The following is a 26,074-nucleotide window of genomic DNA, read 5'->3' on the forward strand; positions in this document are numbered from 1 at the left end:
AGAGAGAGAGAGAGAGAGAGAGAGAGAGAGAGAGAGAGAGAGAGAGAGAGAGAGAGAGAGAGAGAGAGAGAGAGAGATAATTGACAGACAGACCAGATATGTGACAACATACATATTTAAGTTCGATGCGATCAGTGCTTCATGTTATGTAGATTTATCGATGGCTTTTAAACAGAGAAAAAAGAGAAATTTCAAGGTAACATGAATATCTTTTAATATGACTTCTTCTTAAATTCTATCTTTTATTGATGTTTGAAAATCATCAGGGCTACGCGTAGCCCGCTGACCGAAGTTCTAAGTACTGTTCTGTCAACTTTTAAGAACATCAATAATAATAGAATAGGTCTAATAGGGTTAAAATAATTCCAATGGAAATGAAACTTATATACGTGGAAAATGCCAGAAATGAAAGAAAAATGAAAGAAAAGATCTGTGAATGGAAAATAAACGCAGACCTATTAGTCCAGGGCGCATCTGTTTTGCGATGGACGTTGAGAGGTGACTCACATTTTTTTTGCAGAAATTGCTTGAAAATAACTCAAATAATAATATTTGATTATCCTCCCCACTCAAAATGGTCCGGAACATTGTTTAAATAATCAAAATGTCAAAATATGAAGGAAAAATTCGATTTTTTTATTGGTTATTTAATTATAACTTATAAAACTGTTCATTTCTGAGAAAGTTGTACTAACATAAAAGTTCCGTAATTAAATTTCCTACAATATAGAATTGGTTAAAAATTTAAAAATAGTCACCCCTTGTTGCAAAATAGCAATAATTGCGAAAAAAAAAACATACAAAAACAAGTATTTGCATTTTTACGTTTTTTCAACCATTTATGCTACACTTAGGACCTTCATGTTTACACAGAAAACTTTATGATACAGTAAAACAACACTGTAAATTTCATTAAGATCGGTTAAATAAATTTGCAAAATAAATTTTGCAATCCAGCTTTCGCAAAAAAAATTCATTTTTTTTTAATGTTGCAGGACTGAAAATAAAGCAGATAGCAAGTTGATTTTTTTTGCTTGTAGAAGTGTACTGTAGCTTTCATTTGCTTTTTGCAAAATTAAAATCGATTAATTACCACGGCGTCAGGAAATTTTTTAAATAAACATTAATTTTTGCTGCTACGCGCAGGACAGCGGTGTTCGATTCACACAAGTTGATTTCCACCAAAATTTCTTCCAATCTTTATCTAATATATTATTTTCTTACTCTATATTTTGTTGTATTTTAATATTTTAATTCCACAAAAATCAAGTTAAAATATATGAAAAAAGAAAGTTTTTGCTAAAAAAAAGTGTTATTTCAAAAAATAGAGTATGTGTTTTTATTTTGCAATAAACAAATTTATTTATTTATATCGAAATGTAATAAAAATTAAAATGTATCAATCATTATCAAAGGTCATTGGAATGCCCAATCAGAGCAAACTATCCGCTGTCCTGCGCGTTATAGCACCAATAATTAATGTTAATTTAAAAAAATTTCTGACGCCGTGGTAGTTAATCAATTTTAGTTTTGCAAATTGCAATTGAAAGGTACAGTACACTTCTATAAGCAAAAAAAATTCAACTTGCTATATGCTTTATTTTTAGTCCTGTAACATTTTGAAAAAATGAATTTTTTTTGCGAGAGCTGGATTGCAAAATTTATTTCGCAAAATCTATTGAACCGATCTTAATGAAATTTACAGTATTGTTTTACTGTATCATAAAGTTTTTTTTTTTTTTGGTGAAATATGAAGGTCCTAAGTGTAGCATAAATGGTTGAAAAACTTAAAATGCAAATATTTGTTTTTGTATGTTTTTTTCCGCAATTATTGCTATTTTGCAACAAGGTTGACTATTTTTTAAATATTTAACCAATTCTATATTGTAGCAAATTTAATTACACAACTTTTATGTTAGTACAACTTTTCTCGGAAATGAATACTTTGAAAGTTATAATCAAAAAACGAAGAAAAAAATCGAATTTTTCCTTCATTTTTGGCATTTTGATTATTTAAACAATGTTCCGGACCTTTTTGAGAGGGAGGATAACTCACATATGATTATTTGAGTTATTTTCAAGCAATTTCTGCAAAAAAATTTGAGTCACCTCTCAACGTCCAAATGTACTAATATTTTTACAGATGCGCCCTGGTCTATACAAGGATGTTGTTAGATCAAATGAGAAATTAGAATAATAACCAAAAACCTGTAAAAAAAAACAAGTAATACATTTTAAGATAGTTTTCTAAGTTAACGGTAGTTGTGACGTATTGTTCTTGAAATCTAGTAATCAAATTGAAATGCTAAAGACAAGGCTAAATAGAAATTAATCTACAATGTCATGTAACCAAGACATTGACCCGAATGTGGTGACCGATCATGATTAATTTATCAGGATTAGGAATACATTTGATTATTAATTTACGGATTACCAAAGAAACTTTTCGTACAGAATAATTTTTGTTAATGTCTTATTGTCTCTAATAGTTGCAAGTTTAAATGTTTCGTAACAATGAAACAATAAAAGCGATTACTTTTGAAAGCTTTCATCTTTTGAGTAAATGTATGAGTTGTACTGCTTAGGCTTATGAGATCATACGAATGTGAGGAAACTTTTATTGGTTTCGTGTTTAAATGAATATATTTAAAATTCTAGGTGCCACTATCGTAAGTAATTAAAAAGTACACAAGGTACACAAAAGTACACAAGTAATTATCACAAGGAAAAAATTCCTGTACTGGCTGTATACCATAAATCACAAAAAATAATTTTTTTTAATTAAAAAGACTAAAAACTCATTTTAACTCTTGGGAATAAAATACACAAGTAGACGAAAACAATTTCAATTGATTACCCAGGGGAAAAGAGCCAGTAAGCGAGGGCCAGGCAGGAGAAGACACTCGTGGCTTCCAAATATGCGGAAGTGGTTCGGGCTCACATCGGTCGAACTATTCAGAATTGCCGTAGGCAAGATCAAAATTGTCATGTTAATAGCGAACGTTCGCAAAGTACAGTACACTTGAAGAATACAAAAACAGATGACACAAATAAAAATGCATTGGAAACGAGCAATCTGTCTGTGCCGAACTGGTCTCTAAGACTCTACGGATCCTGTAGGCAATCCTTAGCGCAGTATCGTAGCTTTCGCAAGAGTTTACTACTGATGCTATTTTTAGTAGTTTCTATGTTTCCTTAAACCCATTCATGCCCAGAACTATTTATGCTTATTTTTTTAACTTCTGAAAAATTTATGCCCTAAAAGTCACAAAATTAACAAAAATATATGTTTAAAAAATGAAAAACTTCAATTTTTTTGATAATTATTGGATGTTGCGAAAACGCAACACTGGGAAGTTAGGATGTAAAAAATTTTTTTTTAATACGTTGTTTGGAATGTTTTATTAAATCAGATAAAACGGTTTTAAATAAACTGACATTAAAATAACATAAAAATTATTGTGTATTACTATGAAAAAGAACATTTTTCATGTAAGCCAATCTTACATTTAATACATTTTTTATTGGTTGTTGAGTGACAAAGGACGCATCGGGTTCGTTTTTCTTGGGTAGAAATAAGATGGCCAATGTTATCGAATCGCACATCTTGTGCAATGTTGTTTGTGGAAGATTGAGATGGACCAAATCTTCTTGGAGGAGTTCCGAACATCCTCAACAAGGCTTTGGCTATATTTCGATGAAACTGAAGCAAATCCCGTTCGAGTTATTCAGGGATAATGTGTCTCATTCTGGTAAATTAACCAAGCATATTGTATTGTATGGACACATCAAGACCCCAGATAAATAAAGGCCAATACCAGCTCTTGGATATTATATTTGTTCTGTAGTAGGCAACATTTTGATCCATCCGATCAGTTCCCATATTTTCGTTATAAGCCCGAATAAGATGTCGTTGTGTTACTTTGATTTTTTTTTGCTTTTGGCAAAAGAGTAGCTGTTTATTTTAATGTTTTGATTTCCACTTCGGAAATCGTTTTCAAAATACTAAATATTAATATCTACTTAAATAAAATATATCTTTAGTTGATAGATTCAAATATAACCGTTAAAAATAAATATTACTAAACGAAAATAGATATCAATCTTAACTGTTGCAATCGGGAAGTTTTTCTAAGTTTCACAAATCACTACAGTGTTTGTTGTTGGTTAATAGCGACAACAATTTGGCATTTATAATTGGAATTATTTGAATGTTTGCCAGATATTTCTGCCAGATATTTCTTAATGAGCTGTAATTCTCATTATAATTTCTTAAAAAATATTAAGTTTTTAGATAATAGAATATATACGAAACATTCTCTTAGACACACATTATTTAAAGTCATAGTCAATAATTGGTTGACAACACTAATGGATCAATTTGGAGTAATTAGTGGAACGATATGCAGTAATTTCAAAAAATACGGCAATTGTTTGGCAATATTGCTTCTCATTGTTCCATATATTCCATATTGCTCAATATCGCTGATACGAATTGCCGAATATATTTCTATGATGATATTTTTGTGTTGTATTCGACAGCATAAAATTTTCTCTTTTCACTCAATTTATTTTTTTTAGCAGTCGGGTTTCTGTTTTTTTTTCTTTTGTGTCTAGACTTTTTTAAACAACATTATAATTGAGTCAAAATAATTTACCTTTATATGTTCACGAAGAACTTCTGCAATACTTCTTCATACAATGTGGATGAATAGTGCAATACAACTACATATCAGAAATTCTAAACAGACACATTAAACTTTTGTAGCAATATCTAATTAGTAGCTAGGAATCGAATGATTAAGACAAGTTTTGTTGTATCTCATCACTACCAGAGGCCTTTCCTGTTTTAATTATTTTTGAAGCAGTTTTTACTTCTTGTATTTTTTTATCTTCAGGTTCTTAGTATTCTTTGTTCCTTCCTCAATTATTGTTTGTTAAATTTTGCGAGGTTTTATAAAATTTACCTTTGTATCTGTTTTTATTTTAGTTCATTTCTATTATCAATGATTGCCTTTATTTCTTCCCTCTTATTTCCAGTCATAGAACATTATTGTACACCAGAATTGTCTACTATTTTGTGTGTATTTTCAGTTTATTTCATTTTCAAATTTCGTCCAACTTGTCCCGTTTATTGGTTTCTTTTACAATATTTCGAAGGTTTTATAAAATTTACCTTTGTATCTGTTTTTATTTTAGTTCATTTCTATTATCAATGATTGCCTTTATTTCTTCCCTCTTATTTCCAGTCATAGAACATTATTGTACACCAGAATTGTCTACTATTTTGTGTGTATTTTCAGTTTATTTCATTTTCAAATTTCGTCCAACTTGTCCCGTTTATTGGTTTCTTTTACAATATTTCGAATGTTTGTGTATTGTTTTTTTATCTTATTGGCTTTTCGTGTATTTTCGCATTTTTGCCAAGCAATGTTTTTCTTTCCACTTCTTTCTGAATTTCTTTGCTTTATCATTTGTTTTTTTCTGATTTTTAGGTTTAAGCAAGTCACATACTTTAAGTGCGGAGTTGTATGTTTTCTAAATAGGTCATTTGTTTTTTTGTTGGTGTTCTTTACCTATATTTTCATCTTATATTTTGTGTGCTGCTATTTTATAATATTTATTTATCAGTTCTTCTTTTTGTATCTACTTTTATCAATAGTTCTGCCATTACTGGTGGATGTTTTTTCCTAATTCCGCTATTTTTCCTTGGAAATTTCTGAAAACCATCAAATATAAATAATTCTAGAATTCGACCAGCAAAGTCTCTCCTTATTTATCTTCTTCTTCTTCTTCTCTCTTTATCTATATCTCTTCAAATCAGACATTAAGTTCGTAGAGTTAAAAAGATATTCGGCCAACTTTGTGTACATCGTTGTTTATGAATAGATAAATATGGATTTAGTCTAGAGAGCCACTGCGCATCCGCTAGGAAAAATATTCTGATTCGGATTTTTTGCACAGTCTTACTCAAAAAGGACTCCTTTTAACAAATTTGCATGTTGCCAGGACCAAAAGGTGGTCAAAAATTTTTTAAACGTTTTTTTTTGTTTAGGTTTTTTTAGGTTTTTTGGATCATTCCAAACAGAAAAGGTCTTTAGTGACTTTTCTCTAAAAATGATAGTTTTTGACATATAAGCGATTAAAAATTGAAAAATTGCGAAATCGGCCATTTTTAACCCTCAAAAACTATGTGAAAAACTGAAAATTTGAATGTTGCCAAGGTAGGCAGATATTCTTTAAACATCGATTGATGAAATTCTGAAGAGTTTTTTGCAATACAATATTCAAAACTCCTTTGTTTTTTTAATTGCTAATCAAGCGTGCGCGACACTATTTTCCACCGTTGCATGTGTATACAGTATGGTGCAAATGAAAGGAATAAATTCGTTTTTTCGTAAACCGGCGACTTTAAGGAAAAATACCGAAACAGGTCGATTTTTATTTTTAAGTTATGATATTGTGGCATATATGGTATACTAGTGACGTCATCCATCTGGACGTGATGACGTAATCGATGATTTTTTTTAAATGAGAATAGGGGTCGTGTGCTAGCTCATTTGAAAGGTTCTTCAATTCTCTATTCAGTAATGTAACATTTACATAATTATTTATACAGGGTGTCCAAAAAAAGTTTTTAATTAAATTATTTGAAAAAAAAGAAGAATGTATGTAATTTATTTAATTCAAAATACATTTTACTGTTACCCGAAAACTAAAAAAATGTTTATTTCACAAATAAACATTGCTTTTCGATTAAATTCATTGTTCAAGCCAGCTCCCGCCAGCCACCTGCCTCTTGGAAGTTTGAACATTTAATTTAAGCGAAAAGCAATGTTTATTTGTGAAATTAACTTTGTTTTCTGATTTTTGAAAGCAGTAAAATGTATTTTGAATTAAATAAATTACATACATTCTTCTTTTTTGTCAAATAATTTAATTTAATAAAATTTAATAAAAAAAATTAAATTATTGGACACCCTGTATAAATATTTACGTAAATGTTTATATTACTGAATAGAGAATTGAAGAACCTTTCAAATGAGCTAGCACACGACCCCTATTATCATTTAAAAAAAATCATCGATTACGTCATCACGTCCAGATGGATAACGTCACTAGTATACCATATATGCCACAATATTATCATAACTTAAAAATAAAAATCAACCTGTTTCGAGATTTTTCCTTAAAGTCGCCGGTTTACGAAAAAACGAATTTATTCCTTTCATTTGCACCATACTGTATACACATGCAACGGTGGAAAATAGTGTCGCGCACGCTTGATTAGCAATTAAAAAACAAAGGAGTTTTGAATATTGTATTGCAAAAAACTCTTCGGGATTTCATCAATCGATGTTTAAAGAATATCTACCTACCTTGGCAACATTCAAATTTTCAGTTTTTCACATAGTTTTTGAGGGTTAAAATGGCCGGTTTCGCAATTTTTCAATTTTTAATCGCTTATATGTCAAAAACTATCATTTTTAGAGAAAAGTCACTAAAGACCTTTTCTGTTTGGAATGATCCAAAAAACCCAAAAAAAAACTTTTCCATGCAAAAAAAATAATTTTAGGAAAAAAACAAAAAAAGAAACGTTTAAAAAATTTTTGACCACCTTTTGGTCCTGGCAACATGCAAATTTGTTAAAAGGGGTCCTTTTTGAGTAAGATTGTGCAAAAAATCCGAATCAGAATATTTTTCCTAGCGGATGCGCAGTGGCTTTCTGGACTAATTACATTGTCACCACATTTTTATACTTAATTTTGACCATTGAAATAATATGACTATTAGCTACTAAATACATATATGTATTTAAATATTATATGACCAAAAAAACCTTGGTTGTGGATGACTGCAGCTGTTCAAAAAGTCAAGGTTTTTGTTAGAAAAATACATACCGAGTTATTTCCAAATACAAGGTTTTAAAAATTTATTGCTCCATATGCAAAACGTAATTCGCATATTAATTATGTTTATTATATCTACGTTTAACAAAGCATAGCCATAATAATATATAACTTATATGAACAATAATAGACCTGGATCCCGCGTACCAAAAAGAAGTTGATCAATAGCAACCTGAACATTTGTTAATAGCTTAACGCTGTCTAGTCGGACAAACTTTGATGTATGGGACAACTGGAACAGGAGAAGATTTAATTGTGGAACAGATTAAAAATTTGGAACGTCAGACTACGAAAACGTTCCATGTATTTTGTCGCACAGAACTTCCAATTGATTTGTTACCATTTCATTAAACTCTCATGCAAAGATCAGACTGGTGTTTATCACCAACTGGGCATTTTAATGAGTGGAACACGAAGAACATGTGAAATGACAGGAATTATATTGGTGATAGATAGCACTCTGATTTTTGCATGAGAGTTTAATGAAACGGTAACAAATCAATTGGAAGTTCTGTCCGACAAAATACATGGGGAGTTTTCGTAATCTGACATTTCAAATTTTTAAACTGTCCCACAATTAAAAAAACTTCCCCTGTTCCAGTGTTCCGGTACATCAAAGTTTGTCCGACTAGACACCGTTAAGCTACAAATTTTCAGCTTGCTATTAATCAACTTTTTTGGTACGCGGGATCCAGACCTACAAACATTAAACAAAATGATTTAAACTCGTATTTTAAAAATATTAACTATATAAATTTATAATTGATAATATTTGCAAATTTAATGGGATGAAACAAAGTTAATGAACTGCTTGAAATTAATCGAAAGGGAGATTGGAAGAAGAAAAAAGAAGAAATGTGTATGCAAAATCTTGGAATTTAGTTACCTTCTCCCCTTCTGAATGAAAGTACCTCTCCTCTAAAGATATTGTGTATCATATTGGACTACGTTACACTACTGTCGCTCTGAATAAACCTATTGGACCTTCGACCTTGTATTTTCCCCTGTAGAAAAAGATGCGCTGTAAGCTGGTTTCGTTAGATATGTGGGACTATCTATCTATATTAAATTTACAATCAAGATGCAGTAGAAATAAACAAACCAGGACACGTTAAATGCCCGAATCATAATTTACAATGTAGAAGCTTTGGAAATCATGATTTGGGATTTGCAATGTATATACATTGTAAATTATGATTCGGGAGTGCTCCTAGTAGCATTTAACGTTTTGGTTTGTTTATTTCTACTGCATCTTGATTGTAAATTTAGCATACTTATCTATCAATGGGACTCTAAGAATGCTTCGATAGCAACACATCTCAAATTCATTTGTCTGTTTACATGAGACGTTTGTGAGAGTCCACGCTTCTGCTCTGTAAAGCAAAGTCGGAAGTCCCTACATAGCATCCCAGAACCCTTATTCGAATGTAGATATTGAGGGAGAGATTACTTTAACTATTTAACTTTATCCATCTTATTGAATATGCCTCTTCATTTTTCGATTAGACTTCTTGGTAGTAACTGATCATCTACTGGCTTCTGTATTGGAGCTGCGTGAGAGCTTCTTCGTGATAAAAAATCGTGCACAGGATGTAGCTGTTCAATATTGATGCATCAATGAAGTAATTTTAGTCTCGTAAACCAGCGTCTGATCATCTGAACTTCCGTTGAATCGAATAGCTTGACGTGATCTGATCAAAGTGATCAGATAACTTCTTCAAGTTTTTCGTTGCCAACCACTGTGACATATTGTCCCACGATCTTGCTACAACCACTGTGACAGTTTGAATTTTTTGTCATAAAATAAATAATGTTTCTTTAGAAAGTATGTACTAGCTGCTCTGAAAGTGCTACGGGCAAATATATATTTTTTAAGAGCTTGTTGAACATTGCCAGTGTAGAAAAAAATAAAAATAAAGACCATATCCACGATTTTGAAACGGCTGACTCAGTCCTAATATAACCCGTTCGCCACGCATCTCTTGAACAACTGAATAAGATTTTGATCTTGATTGATTTTCAAATCAACGAGATAGCCATGTTTTGAACCACCTTAAGAACGTTGGAAAACCTGTAATAAATACTCTCCATGTACTTCTGATCAAATCCCTTAAATTAAGCTAAATTATTTATTAAGTCAATATAGATAAGTTTTTAATTTATAATATTAATTTATATTTCTCTTATTTGCAGAGACTGGTGGAGCAAATGCAACCACAACCTTTTAGAACGTTTAGGACTGAATTCCATATGAGCAGTGCCAGTGAACACACATCTACCTATACCACAACTACTCACTACAGTAAACAGTAAGTTTTTAATTTATATCTTAATATTTGAACTATATCTATACATATAACTTTAAATTGTGTTTTTGGCGGGCATGTGAAACAATTTAAAACATGGGTTAACCAGATCAATGATACATTACACAGTATGGTGCAAATGTTTGGAATAAATTCGTTATTTCGTAAACCGGCGACTTTAATTAAAAGTTCCGAAACAGATCGATTTTTATTTTTAAATTATGATATTTTGGCATTGTATGTCATACAAGTGACGTCATCCACATAGGCGTGATGGCGTAATCGATGATTTTTTTAAATGAGACTAGGGGTCGTGTGATAACTCATTTGAAAGGTGATTCAATTCTGTATTCACTAATATAAATATTAACATAATTGTTTATACAGGGTGTACAATTTTTTTTAAATTAAATTAAATTGACAAAAAAGGAAGAATGTATGTAAGTTATTTAATCTACAATACATTTTACTGTTGTCAGAAAGCATTAAAAAAATAAGCATTTCTTTTCGCTTAAATTAAATGTTCAAACTTCCAATGAAGCAAGTGGTTGGCGAGAGCTGGTTTGAACATTGAATTTAAGCGAAAAAAATGTTTATTTTTTTGAATAAACATTTTTTTCTGTTTTCTGACAACAGAAAAATGTATTTCGAATTAAATAAATTACATACATTCTTCTTTTTTTGTCAATTAATTTAATTAAAAAAATATTTTCGACACCCTGTATTAACAATTATGTTAATATTTAGATTACTGAATACAGAATTGAATTACCTTTCAAATGAGCTACCACACGACCCCTAGTGTCATTTAAAAAAATCATCGATTACGTCATCACGCCCATATGGATGACGTCACTTTTCTAATATATATGCCAAAATATCATAATTTAAAAATAAAAATCGACCTGTTTCGGGATTTTTCCTTAAAGTCGCCGGTTTACGAAATAAATAATTTATTCCAAACATTTCCACCATACTGTATAATTCTATTCTATTTCAGTGGTACATTTATGGATAATAGAGAGAAAGACTGTGCATTATAAGAACGAGTTGTTTTATTGATTAAGGGCGAAACTCGCAACATCTAATTAAAAGAAAAAGTTTTAATATCTATATTTAGATTTAACCATTATCATCCGAAATTCTGTATTTACACATTCAAGAAATAAGGAATGAATTATGACTCAAACATTTCTGTATCCTGACCCAATAAGAAATATGTTGAAACGGGCACTCCCAATATTTGTTCGAAGTGAGTCTAATAATGGAATATTTTAAAGACTCTATGACATATTATGTGTACTAGGTATATTTCGTACATCTATTATATACCTCATTTCCAGTATATCGATTTTCAATTTTCACATGTCAAAAATTTTATTATATTTTTTACTGTGTTTGATCTCTTATTACAACCCTTAACTTTAAATAAGTACCAGGCCAACCCTGTCCTGTCCAGTACCACCTAGTCCATCCCCTCCTATTTCTTTCCCCCACCCTTACAGACAGACAATATCTTTCTCTTTTCTCTACGATCTTTCGATGGATTAACTCGGTACCTCTCATCCCTTGACGGTGCATCTCATCAATCTCTTTGCCTAGCGGCCACCCAAGATAGTCAATAACCGTTAAAACCGATACGAACAATCAAAAGTCGTGCACGAACAGTTAATTCGCGACTGACGCCATACACGATTTCGCAGCAGTAAAAACGCGAGGCTGTGGAACGAGAACAGTCAATGCGTGTGTGACCGGCTTTAGTGCTTGGGACAAGGTTTCACAGTTTGGTAAGAGTTTTTATCTACATATAAATATGTAGATAAAGGAGGGTACAACGGCCTTCTTCATTTAGATGGACTTACCCAAGTTTTTTCTATGTATTTTGACCCGTAAAACACGAATTTTTTGGGTTACAGTTGGTCCGGATGTTAATAAGATTGTTATAATAAACAAAAAACTTGCAAAATTCCAAAAAAGCGATTTTGCCCAAAATAACACATTTTTTGTATTTTTTGGATGCGTAGTTTTCGAGATAAACGCGGTTGAACTTTCAAAAAATTGAAAAATTGCAATTTTTGAACCCGAATAACTTTTGATTAAAAAATAAAATGGCAATTCTGCTTGCAGCCATAGGCTTAACCAGGGGGGGTTTTGGGGGTTATAACCCCCCATTGGGATGTACTTTGAGCTCTATACGCTTAACACCATAGCCCTCAGAGACCTTCCAGTAGTTGTAACCCCCCCCCTTTCAGGTAGTTGTAACCCCCCCTTAGGATCATCCTGGTTACGCCTATGCTTGCAGCATTTAAAAATTCAAGTCAAAATATACCGATTTTGATTATTTGCATTTCTAAAAAATATTTTTTTTATTGTTAGATACAGCTATAAACACATAGTGCTTGAGTGATGTTTTCAATGCATCTCTCATTTAAAATCGAACGAGTAGGTACAAGTGCAAACGCCTGCAAACAGGTAATTTCTACGTAGAATGTATTAAAACGCATGCATTGGGCACGCGTTAAATCGCTAAAACACTATTTGTTTATAGCTTTGTTTAACACAAAAAAAAAATAATAATTTTTAGCAATGAAACTAATCAAAACCGGTATAATTTGACTTGAACTTTCAAATGCTGTAAGTAGAATTACTATTTTATTTTTTAATCAAAAGTTATTCGGGTTCAAAAATTGCAATATTGCGATTTTTTGAAAGTTCAACCGCGTTTATCTCGAAAACTATGAATCCTACGAAAACACTTTAGGGGCATTTTTTGCTTAGAATCACCAAGAAAATACAAAGCAATATTTTGTTAAGTGCAAAATCGCTTTTTTGTAATTTTGCTTTTTGTTTATAACAATCTTATCGACATCTGGACCAACTGCTACCCAAAAGTCAAAATACATAAAAAAAAACTTGGGTAAGTCCATCTAAATAAAGAGACCGTTATACCCCTCTGGCGGCAATACTATTTTTACTTTATATATATTTGGTAAATATGGAATTGTGTTCATGGTTTCTGTTATATAGATATTTGATACCATTATATAAAACGGTAATTGTTTGTTTGCCTGGTTCACTATTTTATAATTTGTTTCACATGTTTTATTACTCAGTTACGCCAATCTAAGTTTAAAGACCAAAAGAATAAGGAAGTGTTTATTATTTATTTATTTTGTTTAATTTTTTGTAGTCATGCAACAATTTTAGATATTTTTTCCATAGGTACATTCAAACATCAAAAACAGAAAATGGAAACGGAACATCACCAAAATCCCCAGAAGATCAAAGAACCATCAGACGAATAGATGAATCCGACAATATTACAAACGGTAGACCCCCCGATAAACACACTACCTTTACGCACATTATCCAAGAACCCGAACCTTGGATAACCACCATGCATTTCAACGAGATAAAATCGTTGAAACGAATACACAGGGTGCATGAGGGTATCAGTACTGATGACATAAACGATATAGAAGGTATTTTGAATCCTTACACTGGAGAGCGATTGACTATCAAAGAAGCCATAGCAGAACGAATATTAGATGTTAGAACCGGCAAAGTAGTGATCTCCACCGATGGTACCCAGGTGTCCATTAACGAAGCACAAAATTTAGGCAAAGTAGATTCGACAATAGCCGAAAGACTGCAGGGACCGTGTGGTATAACTGAGAACGGCAGAGATTTGACGCTTTTGGAAGCCATACAACGTGAAATCTATGAAGCAGAGCACGGATTCCTAGACCCGTCAGAAAAACGTATAAAGGTAACGCATTCCACAACAATAAACCAAGCTATAGACGACGGTAAAGTTGACGTCAATTTAGGTACATATACTCTCGAAAGTGGGGAAAGAATAGATATCAAAGAAGCTTATAATAGAGGTTACCTTCTAGAACACACGGAAGTCAAGTTACAAACCGGTGCAGTTACTTTATCAGACGCGATTACACAGGAACTAGTAGATGAAAGAACTGGTTGGGTTGTGGATAGGAACTCGGGGAATAAATATCAAATTGATGCCGCTGTTAAATGTAACGTAGTAGAAAGTGACGTAAGGGAAATCGTAGATCCTAAAACAGACAACAAAATTACCATTTTACAAGCTTTAGATAATAACTTGATAAATCCTAAATTGGGAAAATACATTCTAGGTCACGAAAAAATTTCTTTCCTTGAAGCCAAAAGGCGACAACTAATAGTAAAGCCAAAATCTTTAAAAGAAATTATAGATGATAATCTCATGGACGCAGACGGTTTAATATCATCCCCTACGCATCACACACAGTTAACTCTATTAGAAGCAGCAAACCGTGGCGTATTAGATTTAGACTCGCTTAAGACTATCTTAGACCTAAGAACAAACGAATACATCACTCTAAGTGAAGCATTGAAAGAAGGAATTATCTTACACGACAGCAGGTTTAGAAACTCAGTTACCAATGAAGTCTTGCCAATTCAGGAAGCTGTAAGTCGAGGTTATATAATATCCGTAGTCAAAAAGTCTATCTTTGATGTAGACGGCTTCCAACCGCCTGACAAAACCGACCACATAAGCTTCAATGCAGCCAATACTAAAGGTTATATTAGCAAAAAATCTAACGGTAGTTTACTGGTCAACAAGAAAAACGGCAAACTCCTTTCATTTTCGGACGCAGTCCAATCAGGAGAAGTAAAACCAGAGGTTTATGAGAACCTTATTCGACCAATAGGTATTGTAGAAAATCAACAAGAGTTAACCCTTCTAGAGGCTGTATTCCGGGGTTACATCGAACCCAAAACCGGTAACTTACTGGAACCATCAACTGGTAAAGTTGTGTTTTTAAACGATGCTATAGCCCAGCATTTTATAACACCAGAAGGTGCTGCATTATTAAATAGTCTTTTAAATTTGAACGTCTCCACAAGAGTTACACGTACTCTAGTCCAACGATATGTTACTGTTACTAGTCAAGATGTTACACAAGAAATCATGACATATACCGAAGCCTTGAGGTTAGGTTTGATTAATAACGAACAACAGACTTACACCGATCCTCAGACACATGAGGTCATTCCAATAGTTCAAGCTATCAGCGAAGGAAAACTAGCCCCCGACTCTGAAAATTCAGAAAAGATAGTAACAGGTCAAATAATAAAAGCTCCTACAGTAAGTACATCAACATCAACTAAAACGTTTAATGATAAGGGTGTTACAACAGACTTCATTACGAACGAAAAGAAATCGTTTGAAAAACATATTTATGCTTTGCCTTCCGAGGGTTTGTCACTGTCTCAAGCAATCAGTCAAAAACTATATGATCCTATGCATGGTTTGTTCCTCATTCAAGGTACAGATCGTCAGGTTACCTTTGAGGAATGTGTTAATCTTAAACTTATTAATCCAAATTCACTAACTGTTGTAGATCCAGTCAGTAAAAATAAATTGCCAGTTAATAAAGCTCTGGAGAAGAAAATTATAGATTCAACTGGTCATTATATTTCTTCCGAGGGAAAGATAAGTATGCAAAAAGCTATAGAGAGAGGACTTATTACATTTGAAGACGTAATGGACCTAGATCAACCGAATAAAACAGTAACAACAATCAAAGTAGTGAGAATAGAACCGAACGTAATATATGATCCCTCATCACACGATGTTACTTTCTTAGATAAAAATCAATCGTCAGATATAGCCACTGCTTTAACTGAACATAAAATTCCTCTTGAAAAAATTACCATAAAAGATCCAAAAACAAATAAAATTATTCCAGTTAGCCAAGCAGTTGAGCAAAACATTGTGGACTTAAAACGAGGCACTGTTGTCGATAATTCTGGTAACAAGATAACATTGAAAGATGCCGCTCAATTAGGTCTGTTGGCTGTTGTAGGTGCTCCAGTAGTTGCTACCAAGGCAACCATAAAAATAGTTAAACACTTTTTCGTTACCGATCCAAAGACTGGTGAACAAATTCCTGCTGAGGTAGCCCTTGAAAAAGGTATAATAGACCAACCTACTCTAGAAAAATTAGAAGAACAAACTAACGCGACGCAGCAAGTAGTTTCAGATTATTTGCCTACTCAGGGAATTGCTCAAATTGAGCCTTCCAAAATAAAGACATTAAGTACTGCCACTATTAGTTTATACGAACAAGATGGACCCTCTGAAGCCGAAAAAACTCGAGCTCGTATAACGATAGAGCCTAGCTATAAAGTTAAAATTGGCAGAGCCCAGTCTCTTAGCCCTGAACGTGAGGCTAAGAAAGTTGTTTTACAAAAACTAAGGAAGAAGATCGTGAAACCTAAAGACGCTGTTAGTGCAGGAATTATTGATTCAGAAACAGCTCAAATTTTAGATCAAAAAAGTGTGTTTGTATCTTCTAGCGGAGAACCTCTTACCTTACAAGAAGCTTTAGAAGCCCAAAAATTAGATGGAGAGCAAGGTAAGATCATAGATCCCCAAAGAGGTGATTTACTTACTATAAACGAAGCCATTGACCGTGGTATCTTAGATCCAGATGGTACGAATGAACTCTTAGTGCCTTTAAATCGTAGCCTATCAATTCCTGAACTTGTGAAACAGGGACTATTAGATCCCAGTAGCCATAAAATTGTCCATCCAGAAACTGGTGCTCATTTAAGTATTAGTGAAGCAATTGTCTGTGATATTGTTGATCCTTTGAGTACTTTAGTAGAAAAGTCTGGCGATAAAGTCACTTTAGGTAAAGCTTTAGAAATAGGTGTAGTAGATGACGAAAAATCCACCGTAGAGACAAATTCCGGTACTAAAGACTTGCAAGAAGCTGTGAAAGACAAAATATTTGATGTTGAAGTACCTGCCGGACCAGTTGAGTTACCTCCCGCAGGTATGACATTCCCAGTAGCTGTGAAAAGAGGTCTTGTGGATACTGACAAGAAAGAAATTATCCACCCTCTAACTAACGAATCCATTCCATTAGCTGAAGCCATTGAAGACAATTTTATTATGACATTACCTTTTCCCACTAGTCCTGATTCTGTAAAGATAGAAAATGCCTTAGAATCAAACCTAATAGATTCAAAGAATTCCACTTTTAAAGATCCAAAAACGGGAGATATTTATCCCATTTCCGAGGCTGTAGAGAAAGGGTTACTAGTTTTAAAAGAACCCCTTCACGTCGTATCATTCAGTCATTCCACACCTGTAACTACTTTAACCGAAACTGTTAACACTATTCATACTGTAACTACTAAAACTATCGAACTGTTATCAGGATATGCCATGTTAAGTAAAAACGAAATTCAAAATATAGAAACTGGTGCAGTTATTACTATGGAAGAAGCTCTGCAACAAGGTATTGTTAAAGATGTCAACGAAACTAAGAACAGAACAATTGTAAAGGACATAAAAATGAGTTTTTCAGATGCTTTAAACAAAGGTTTGGTTGATATGAATGCAGGAATTTATTTGGATCCTAGTTCGGGTGAAAAATTATCGATAGAACAAGCTTTGCAAGAAGGCAAACTTCTGGCAGCTCCTGAAGGTACCCAAGAACTGATTGAAACTCATAAAACTACAGAGTTGACCATTGCAGAAGCTTACGAAACGCTGTATGATAAAGAGACCAGTACCTTCCGCGATCCAGATGATAAAACTAAGGAATTAACATTTAAGGAAGCTATAGAGAAAGAAATAATAGACCCTAATTCAATAGTATATGATGTGACTTCCAATAAACCTATCACAGTTGAACAAGCTGTTGAAAAAGGACTATTAGATCCTAAAACAGGAAATGTTAAAGACGAAAAAACCGGCAAATCTATAGACTTCAAAGAAGCTACAAAGAAAGGCTTAATAGCTGTTTTAGGTGGATTAGCCTTGCCTGTTGTAGCACCTGTATTAGCTGGGGCTGCTGCTGTAAAAGCAGTAAAGGAATATGCTGACAAGAAAAAAGCAGAAAAACAAGCGGAAGAGATTTATTCACAAAAGAATCTTAAGCCAGTTCAAATAGATTTGCCCCATACCAAAGACACGACTAAAGAAGAAGTTACTGTAATCATTGACATGCCTCAACAATCAATTGTACTTCCAATAGGAGACGCCATTTCGCAGCATAAAATCGAACCTAAAATTTGTAGAGTTATTTACAACAATGAAGAATTACCATATACAGTACAAGATGGTTTAAATGAAAACAAACTAAGTCCTCTAAATAATGTTCAGATCATCTCAAATCACAAAGTTGTGTTAGTCGATGATTCTAAGATTGCCGTTTTGGTCATATCAAAACATTTAACGCCTCAGATGATGGCTGAATTAGGGTATTACGATATAAGAACTCGAACCTTCACAAATCCCCAAACAGGGGCTTACATTACCTTTGAAGAATTAATATACGGTCTAGGTGTATTTGATCCCAACACAATTTTGGTCAAAGACTCCACCAAGAAACCTCCCATCTACATTCCTCTTGAAGAAGCTTTAAATAGAAGGCTGATCGACAGGCAAAAGGGATACATGGTTGATCCTAAAACAGGTAAGAAAGTACCGTTCTTCGAAGCAGTTAAACTGAGATGGATCATACACGTTAACGATAAACCTAAGGAGAAGTACCAACCTCTTTCGTTGCAGGAAATTGTAGAAACTGAGAAATTCGATCCTGTTAACGTAACTGTCAAATTAGATGACAAAGAACTGCCGTTGATTAAAGCTATTACATCCAATATTGTTGATGGTAAATCAGTTACAATACGAGATCCAAGAACGATGCAACTTGTTCCTTACTATGAAGCTGTAGACAAATCTATCGTCGATCCTCAAAGAGGCTTAGTTATTAACACTGCCACACAGAGCACTATGAGATTTCCTGAAGCGTTTGTTAAGGGCTATGTTTTAGCCATTCCAAGACCTATTTCATTACAAGCTGTTATACATAAAGGAATGTACGACTTACAGACGTGCAAAGTTAATGATCCACTGACTAAACTACCACTTTCAATAGCTGATGCAGTCGATCGCCAAATAATCGACGACAAAATAAGCGAAATTAAAGATGTCAAGAGTAACACTTTCATACCTCTCGATGAAGCATTGAAGAATAATTTAGTAGACTCAGTTGAAGGCAAAATTAAAAACACGCAAACTGGACAACTAGTTCCTTTAGATCAAGCTTTGGAGACTAACTTGATCCGAACAAAACCTGTTGTATTTAATTTACTGCAAGCTATCATTCAAAACTATTATTCACCCCGAACAGGACTAATCTTGAATCCCATAACAGGTGATGAAATTACGCTCCAAAAAGCCATTGAATACAAGTTAATAGACCCAGTAACGACTAGAATTAAAGACGACAAACGTGGCCGTATAGTTGAAATAAAAGAAGCAATCCAGTCGAATCTATTAGATGTTGAGAAAGGTATCCTTACAAGCCCTCTCTTACCATTAGATCAAGCTTACCTCAAAGGTTACATATTAAGTACCGTTTTGCCATGGTCTCTTCAAGAAACTTTAGCCCAAAAAGTCTATGACCCGAAGACAGGACAGTTCACTATAAACAACGCGAAAATAACACTTGTCGAAGCTATAGATGGAGGAATTGTTAACCCTAATGTCCTAACGATTAAAGAACCCAGATCTGGAGATATTATTACTCTAAATGATGCTATTAACTTAAAAATTATAGATCCGGTAAAGGGAACTGCATTGAATCCTGTAACCAACACTGATGCAAATCTGTACGAAGCTTACGATAGTGGGTTAATAGTACCTTACAAGAGTCAAATAACTCTTCCTGAAGCAGTCTTCAAAGGTTTCTATGATCCGAATACGGGTAAGTTCATCAATCCTAAAAACAAAGAAAGACTTAAGGCTTCTAGCGCTATTAATAGAGGCTATGTAGATATATCTAGTACTTTGGTAACAATTGACGAAGAAATCGTTACATTTGAACAAGCCATGATCGATGGAGTCATCGATACCAATGAAGGTATTTTGATGAGTTACAATGAACCTGTTGATTTCAGCGAAGCGTTTGAAAGAGGTTTGTTGGTAGAGGTACGACCACCAGTACCATTGAGTGAGGCCATTGCTAAAGGAATTTGTGACGAAGAATCACAGTTGTTCCTAGATCCCCAAACTGGGCAATATATACCTTTGATAGAAGCCATTGAAATCAATTTAATAGACGCTGAATCTGTTAGTGTTAAAGATACTCGCATAGGAATATGGAGAAAGATTCCTCTTATTGACGCCATACATAACAACTACGTAGATGGTACCACCGGTATGGTGAAAGACTTTTCTAAGGGTGAGCCTTACGAAGTAACGTTACAGAAAGCTTTCTCCTTAGGAATTTTGGTAGATAATAAAGCTGCCGTGTCCTTGCAAAGAGCTATCCATCAAGGTCTTTATGACGAAAACACAGGTAAAATATTGGATCCTAACACGGATAGACGAATTACTCTACATGAAGCTATTCGCAACTTTAACATTAATCCATTACTTTTGTGTCATTTGGACAAAAATTCTGGCAAACTGCTTAACCTCACAGATACATGTCGGTTGGGAATAATCGATAAGCGTAATGGTACATTCAGAGAACCCCGTACTGGCAAACCTATCAAACTTTCTGAAGCTTTGAATTCTGGTTTAATTGTAGACATTGAAACAGCCAACTTTGGTTTGTATGAGGCTCTAGAAATGGAACTGTATATTCCAGAGGAAAAAGTATTTGTTCATCCGGCTACAGGTCGCAAATATAACTTAAAGGAAGCTTGTGAAAACGAACTTATTAATCCTGTTACTTCACTAATTAAAAACAGTAAATTAAACAAATATGTTCAGCTACCAGAAGCTATCGAAAGCAATATTATTAATGATGAGTTGGCTACGTATATTTTCCCACACGGAAACACCATCGATCTGGTAGACGCAAAGAATAAGGGTCTGATCGTTACTGCTACAACGCCATTAAGTTTGGAAGAAGCCATTAAAAACTTTTTGTACAGGCCAGAATCTGGAAAATTCGCTGATCCAGTTAACGGTGAATATTACGATCTTTCCCAAGCTGTGTCTATAGGTTTTATTGATCCAACTACTACAGGTCTACGAGATTTAACAAACAATAGGGTCAAATCTTTAATAGCTGGTATTCAAGATCATAATATAGACGTTGAAAAGGGTAGAGTTCTTGATTCAAAATCTAAAAAGACTTACAACTTGGACGAAGCATTTAAGAAAGATTTATTGATAACGTTGGAAAGACCTTTGGTAGAGGAGTTTACGCAAAAATCAATAACAGAGTCTCAAGCAACTCCCAAACAAACTAGGGAATGTTCTCTGGAAGAGGCACTTAAGTTTGAACTTGTGGATCCAAGTGTGGCTGTAATAAAAGACTTGCAAACAGGTAAATTTAAAACTGTTGGAGATGCTATCGATGAAAAGCAACTTAACGTTAACAAAATTGTAGTTTTTGATCCAGCAACTGGCAAAGTTAGATCCCTTTGTTGTATGTATGACAAAACTATTGTTATCTATTTAAAAGAACCTCTTTCGTTTATTAAAGCTATCGAAACCAATCTGTTAGACGTTAATACTGGTAAATTTACCGATCCACAATCCAACGAAGTTCTGACATTGAAAGATTCTATTAGTCTAGGTTTTATTGATCCCGATACTGCTCTTATCAAAGACTCGAATAAAAAGAAACTAATCAAACTTCCAGAAGGTTTTAGAAAGGGCCTCATTGAAGCTGAAAAAGGAAGCGTTCTAGATACTAGTACCTCAAAACTTTTCCCACTGCAAACTGCTCTAGATACCGGCTTACTGATAACTACCAACAGAAGTTTCAGTTTGATAGAATGTATTACGTACGGCATTTATAACCAGACCACTGGTCACTTTAACGACCCATTTGTCACTACCAACATTATAGATAGAAAGAAGCTTACGCTCGATGAAGCTTTATCTGAGAATTTGGTAGATCCTAGTAGTACCGTCGTTAAAGATTCTGAATCCGGTGCCTTCTTGCCACTTATATTATCCATAGCAACCAAATTAGTCGATCCAGTAGAAGGAAAAATATTTGATAAAGTCGAAAATAAACATATAGATTTCGCAAAAGCGTTGGAGAAGGGGTGGATATTACCTGCAGAAGAAAGGGTAAGTATTAGCTTTTAATACAGTTCATATATTTAGTATAAATAGTTCTTGCAAGCTTTTAAATTTTTTGCTAGATTTAGATCATAAGCTCTGCATGAGATGCTTTTTGATTGGCCAAAATCATTGATCATTCATCTTAGTTCATTTGTTAATTCATCATATCCCAAATTTATATTTTGTATTAATATTATTTTAGAAAGGACTTAGATTTTTATTATTGTATTACCTGATACGTTAACTCAAAATGCATCACAAAACCAATGTAGTAATTATTGTAATGTGAACGTCCCAAGTAATTTTAAGTTAGAATTCACTTTAAGTACTGACTTTCTAAGTGATATTAAAATCTTCATCTTCTTCCATCGATTTAGTATTCAAATTGAATAAAATTAATAAAATTGATACTATATAGTATTTTTACTACAAAAACGTTATTACGTAGGTCAAAATTTTTGACGTAAGAGAACTGTCAAAACATTAGAATGTGACTTTTCATTATTGCCGTGTTTATAATAAACATAGCAATAATGAAAAGTCACATTCTAATGTTTTGACAGTTCTCTTACGTCAAAAATTTTGACCTACGTAATAACGTTTTTGTAGTAAAAATACTATAGATAGAGTATTGTATCCATCATTTTCTTTGCCCAGCTGTCTCCATTTACACAGATTACTTGTCCGTACCATCCCAAACTGTTGGTGGGTCAAGCATTGTTGTCTCAATATCCATTCTTTTTCGCACCTCGTCTCTTCTTATTTTGTCATGAAGTGTTATTAGCACTTTCTTTACTTCAGATGGTGTAGGACCTGTAGGTATAGAATAGAAGCTCGTTTATTTTTCACTGCTATACAAGATGTTTCTGACTAGCAAGACTGGTGGGTATGTTGGAAAGAAGTTGTAGACAATCGATCAATTGATTTTGATAATAATCTTTCCTGCACTTAAGCACTTCAAAACTGCACAGAAGGGATCAAGGTAAATGGATAAAATATAAATAACATTTGTTATACTCACTATAGAGTCATTATCGCTGAAAGTGAGAAAGATCTGCTGCAGACGATCTACTGATCTACTAAACACAATTTGTGATACTGAGGAACAATTTGGTTTAACAATAAACATAAAGAAAACAAAAACCATGGTTATCAGTGATAACAAGGATCCAGATAAAAAATGAAGATATTGAGCAAGTGGACAAAATGAAATACTTAGGAGTCTGGATTACGGAAGATCTAAATCCGAAATCAGAAATTGATCAAGAATAGAGCAATCAAGAACAGCCTTTTTGAAGATAAGGAAATTTCTGAGCAACCAAAGTCTCAATCTGCAAAACCGATATCAGATGGTAAAATGTTATATCCACTCTATTATTCTGTATTGTGCCGAAACTTAGACTTTTAATGTTGACTTAATGAGAAAGCTGGAAGCTGTTGAGATGTGGCTTTTTAGGAGTAATGAAAATATCATGGACCGATCATATTACGAACGAAGTGGTGTTGAAAAGAATGGGAAGAGACAGATAACTTTTGACCACCATTAAAAGGAGAAGAATAGCATATTTGGGGCACATGCTTAGAAATTATAAGTGAGAGTTGGTACAGCTGATTATGAAGAGTAAAATAAAAAGGAAATGGGGTCCTGATTGACGACAGGTATCCTGGTTGAAAAATATTCGCAACTGGACCGGGTTAAACACACAGACGCTTTTAAGAAATACAGAATACAGAGACTATTTGGTAATGGGTATAGCCGACCTTCATTAGTGGAGTCAGCACTAGAAGAAGAATCATCTTTCCAATCTTTTAGCGGTATCCGTTGATATTCTATCCGTTTTTAAGGATTTTATTGTTCATTGACAATTGTTCATTTAGACGTATTGTCCCATGTTTTATTTTTTTTGTCCATTTTTTCATTTGGGAATTATCAAATATAGGAAGAAGCATGTTTTTACTTACATGGTCTGTCATTTCAATCTTCAAAATTTTCTTTGGTGCTCTTCTTAATCTCTATGTTATCTTTATTTACCTTCTGTTTATTTCCATTCTCGCTACTCATGGTAATACGATTCATTGTGTTAAATTTGTGAAAGAATTTTGAGTTAACTCTAAACAACATCTTTACACTTTCTTTAATTTGTATTTTATTTTAATTTCACAAAATAAACAAAGATTTAATTCTCTAACAGTATTAATTAAACTAAAAAAAAGTTTTTAATTTTTTTCTGTGAGGTTTTTTAATTTTTTTACTAATAAAATCCACTGACAATATCGTAATTTTTTTACAGCTTCGAGTCGACAGGAGCTTTTCATTTTTGTGTGGTGGCCCCCCTCCTTCATACAGCATAGCGCATTTAAACGGCATATTGACTGCGCCATTTTGCACATCGTATAACTGGATTGGCTTTTTTGTGTTCGTTATTACTTACTTGGTATTTTTGAAATTTCAACAAACACGTTCACTAAATACATATTACGTTACAAAAAAAATACATTTTTCTTTATTTTTAAATATCACGTTCACCTGTGAAGTTTTAATACAGGAATAAAGAAAAAAATATTCGTATGTGTTTGCCAATTTAATTTGTTATATTTTAAAGGATAAGTAGTTACTTACACAGTGGTGTATACAAACTTATATGACTGTCCAAAAACTTACGTCGGTCAAACTGGTAGAACCTTCAACAAATGTATATCAGAACACAAAGAGCTTTCAATAATAAAAAAAAACAAAATTCTACGTTCGCACTTAACCTTCTAGACGATAATCATTCTTTTAATGGCCAGTTTCAAATTATTCATATTCAAAATACAGCCTTATCCAAATGGTAATTGTACGTTGGAAACTGTTGCACGAAAGATTTCTGCGGATGAGCGGTCTTTCTACTGATCTTTTACTCTGTACCTGCTTAGTAATTCTTTTTGTTTACTGATGCGCCGAAGTACCTCATCGTTGGAATACTCAGCACCCATGGAATACTCAGCATCCGTCTTTATATCTAATTCTCAAAGGCATCTAGTCTTTTTTCTGTTTCAGAGTCCATTGTCCTACTTTCACAGCCATACAGCAAGTCAGAGAAAAAGTTTGTTATTAGGACCCTATCATCAGCGTACCTGATGTTGTCTATGCTGGTCCCGTTAGTCTTGATTCTACTTTTGGACGGATTAAATGATAGCGTTGATAAGACCCTATCGCACTCCTTGTCGGATTCGTATGTATTCAGATATGGTGTGCTCTCTTTCAATTATTGCCGTTTCAAATCTTGTTCATCAATTCCAGTTGTTCCCAGAATTTCGATAATCTTTTGATGGTTAACGCAGTCAAATGCTTTTCGATAATCAATAAAACATGCATCTTCTCTTCTTCTTCTTCTTCTTCTTCTTCTTCTTCTTAACTCAGGCGAGACTCGTTAGTCTCTGGCACTTGGTCATAAGACCTTTGTACCAAACCCTGTTCTTCTCCTTAAACTTTAATAAGTCCTGTGGCCTCAACGAAGGCCAACAGTTTTCTTATTGGTAGTTTTAAGATCTCTTCTGGTTCAAACCTCATTTGACCAGTGAAGTTCTGCCTTACATCACCTAGCACACTGCAATAGCATAGTATGTGTATGGCAGTTTCTTCTTCCATTTCGCACTTTCTGCACCATGGTTCATTCACCTTACCTAGTTTGTATAGGTGATTTCTGAAACGACAATGTCCAGTCACCATTTCAGTGACCGTTTTGATCTCTCGTTTA

The 26,074-nt window shown here is 33.5% G+C and overlaps 1 protein-coding gene across 41 annotated transcripts in view; it reads left to right on the forward strand.

The window, feature by feature from the left end:
• LOC114327522 (microtubule-actin cross-linking factor 1) overlaps window positions 1–26,074 on the forward strand; it is an 865,580-nt gene that overhangs the window by 721,374 nt on the left and 118,132 nt on the right. For 40 of the 41 annotated variants that reach the window (XR_007697614.1, XM_050648743.1, XM_050648753.1 and 37 more), the window contains 2 exons: window positions 10,104–10,219; window positions 13,439–22,340. The exons of the other annotated variant lie outside the window; for it this stretch is intronic. Coding sequence is in view for 39 of the 40 variants with exons in the window: in XM_050648743.1 (XP_050504700.1) it covers window positions 10,104–10,219; window positions 13,439–22,340 (9,018 nt within the window). In the remaining variant the exon portion in view is untranslated. The remainder of the gene's footprint in view (window positions 1–10,103; window positions 10,220–13,438; window positions 22,341–26,074) is intronic. 41 annotated transcript variants of the gene reach the window in all.

The sequence above is a fragment of the Diabrotica virgifera genome, chromosome 4 (assembly GCF_917563875.1).
Source record: "Diabrotica virgifera virgifera chromosome 4, PGI_DIABVI_V3a".
Taxonomy (NCBI): Eukaryota; Metazoa; Arthropoda; class Insecta; order Coleoptera; family Chrysomelidae; genus Diabrotica; species Diabrotica virgifera.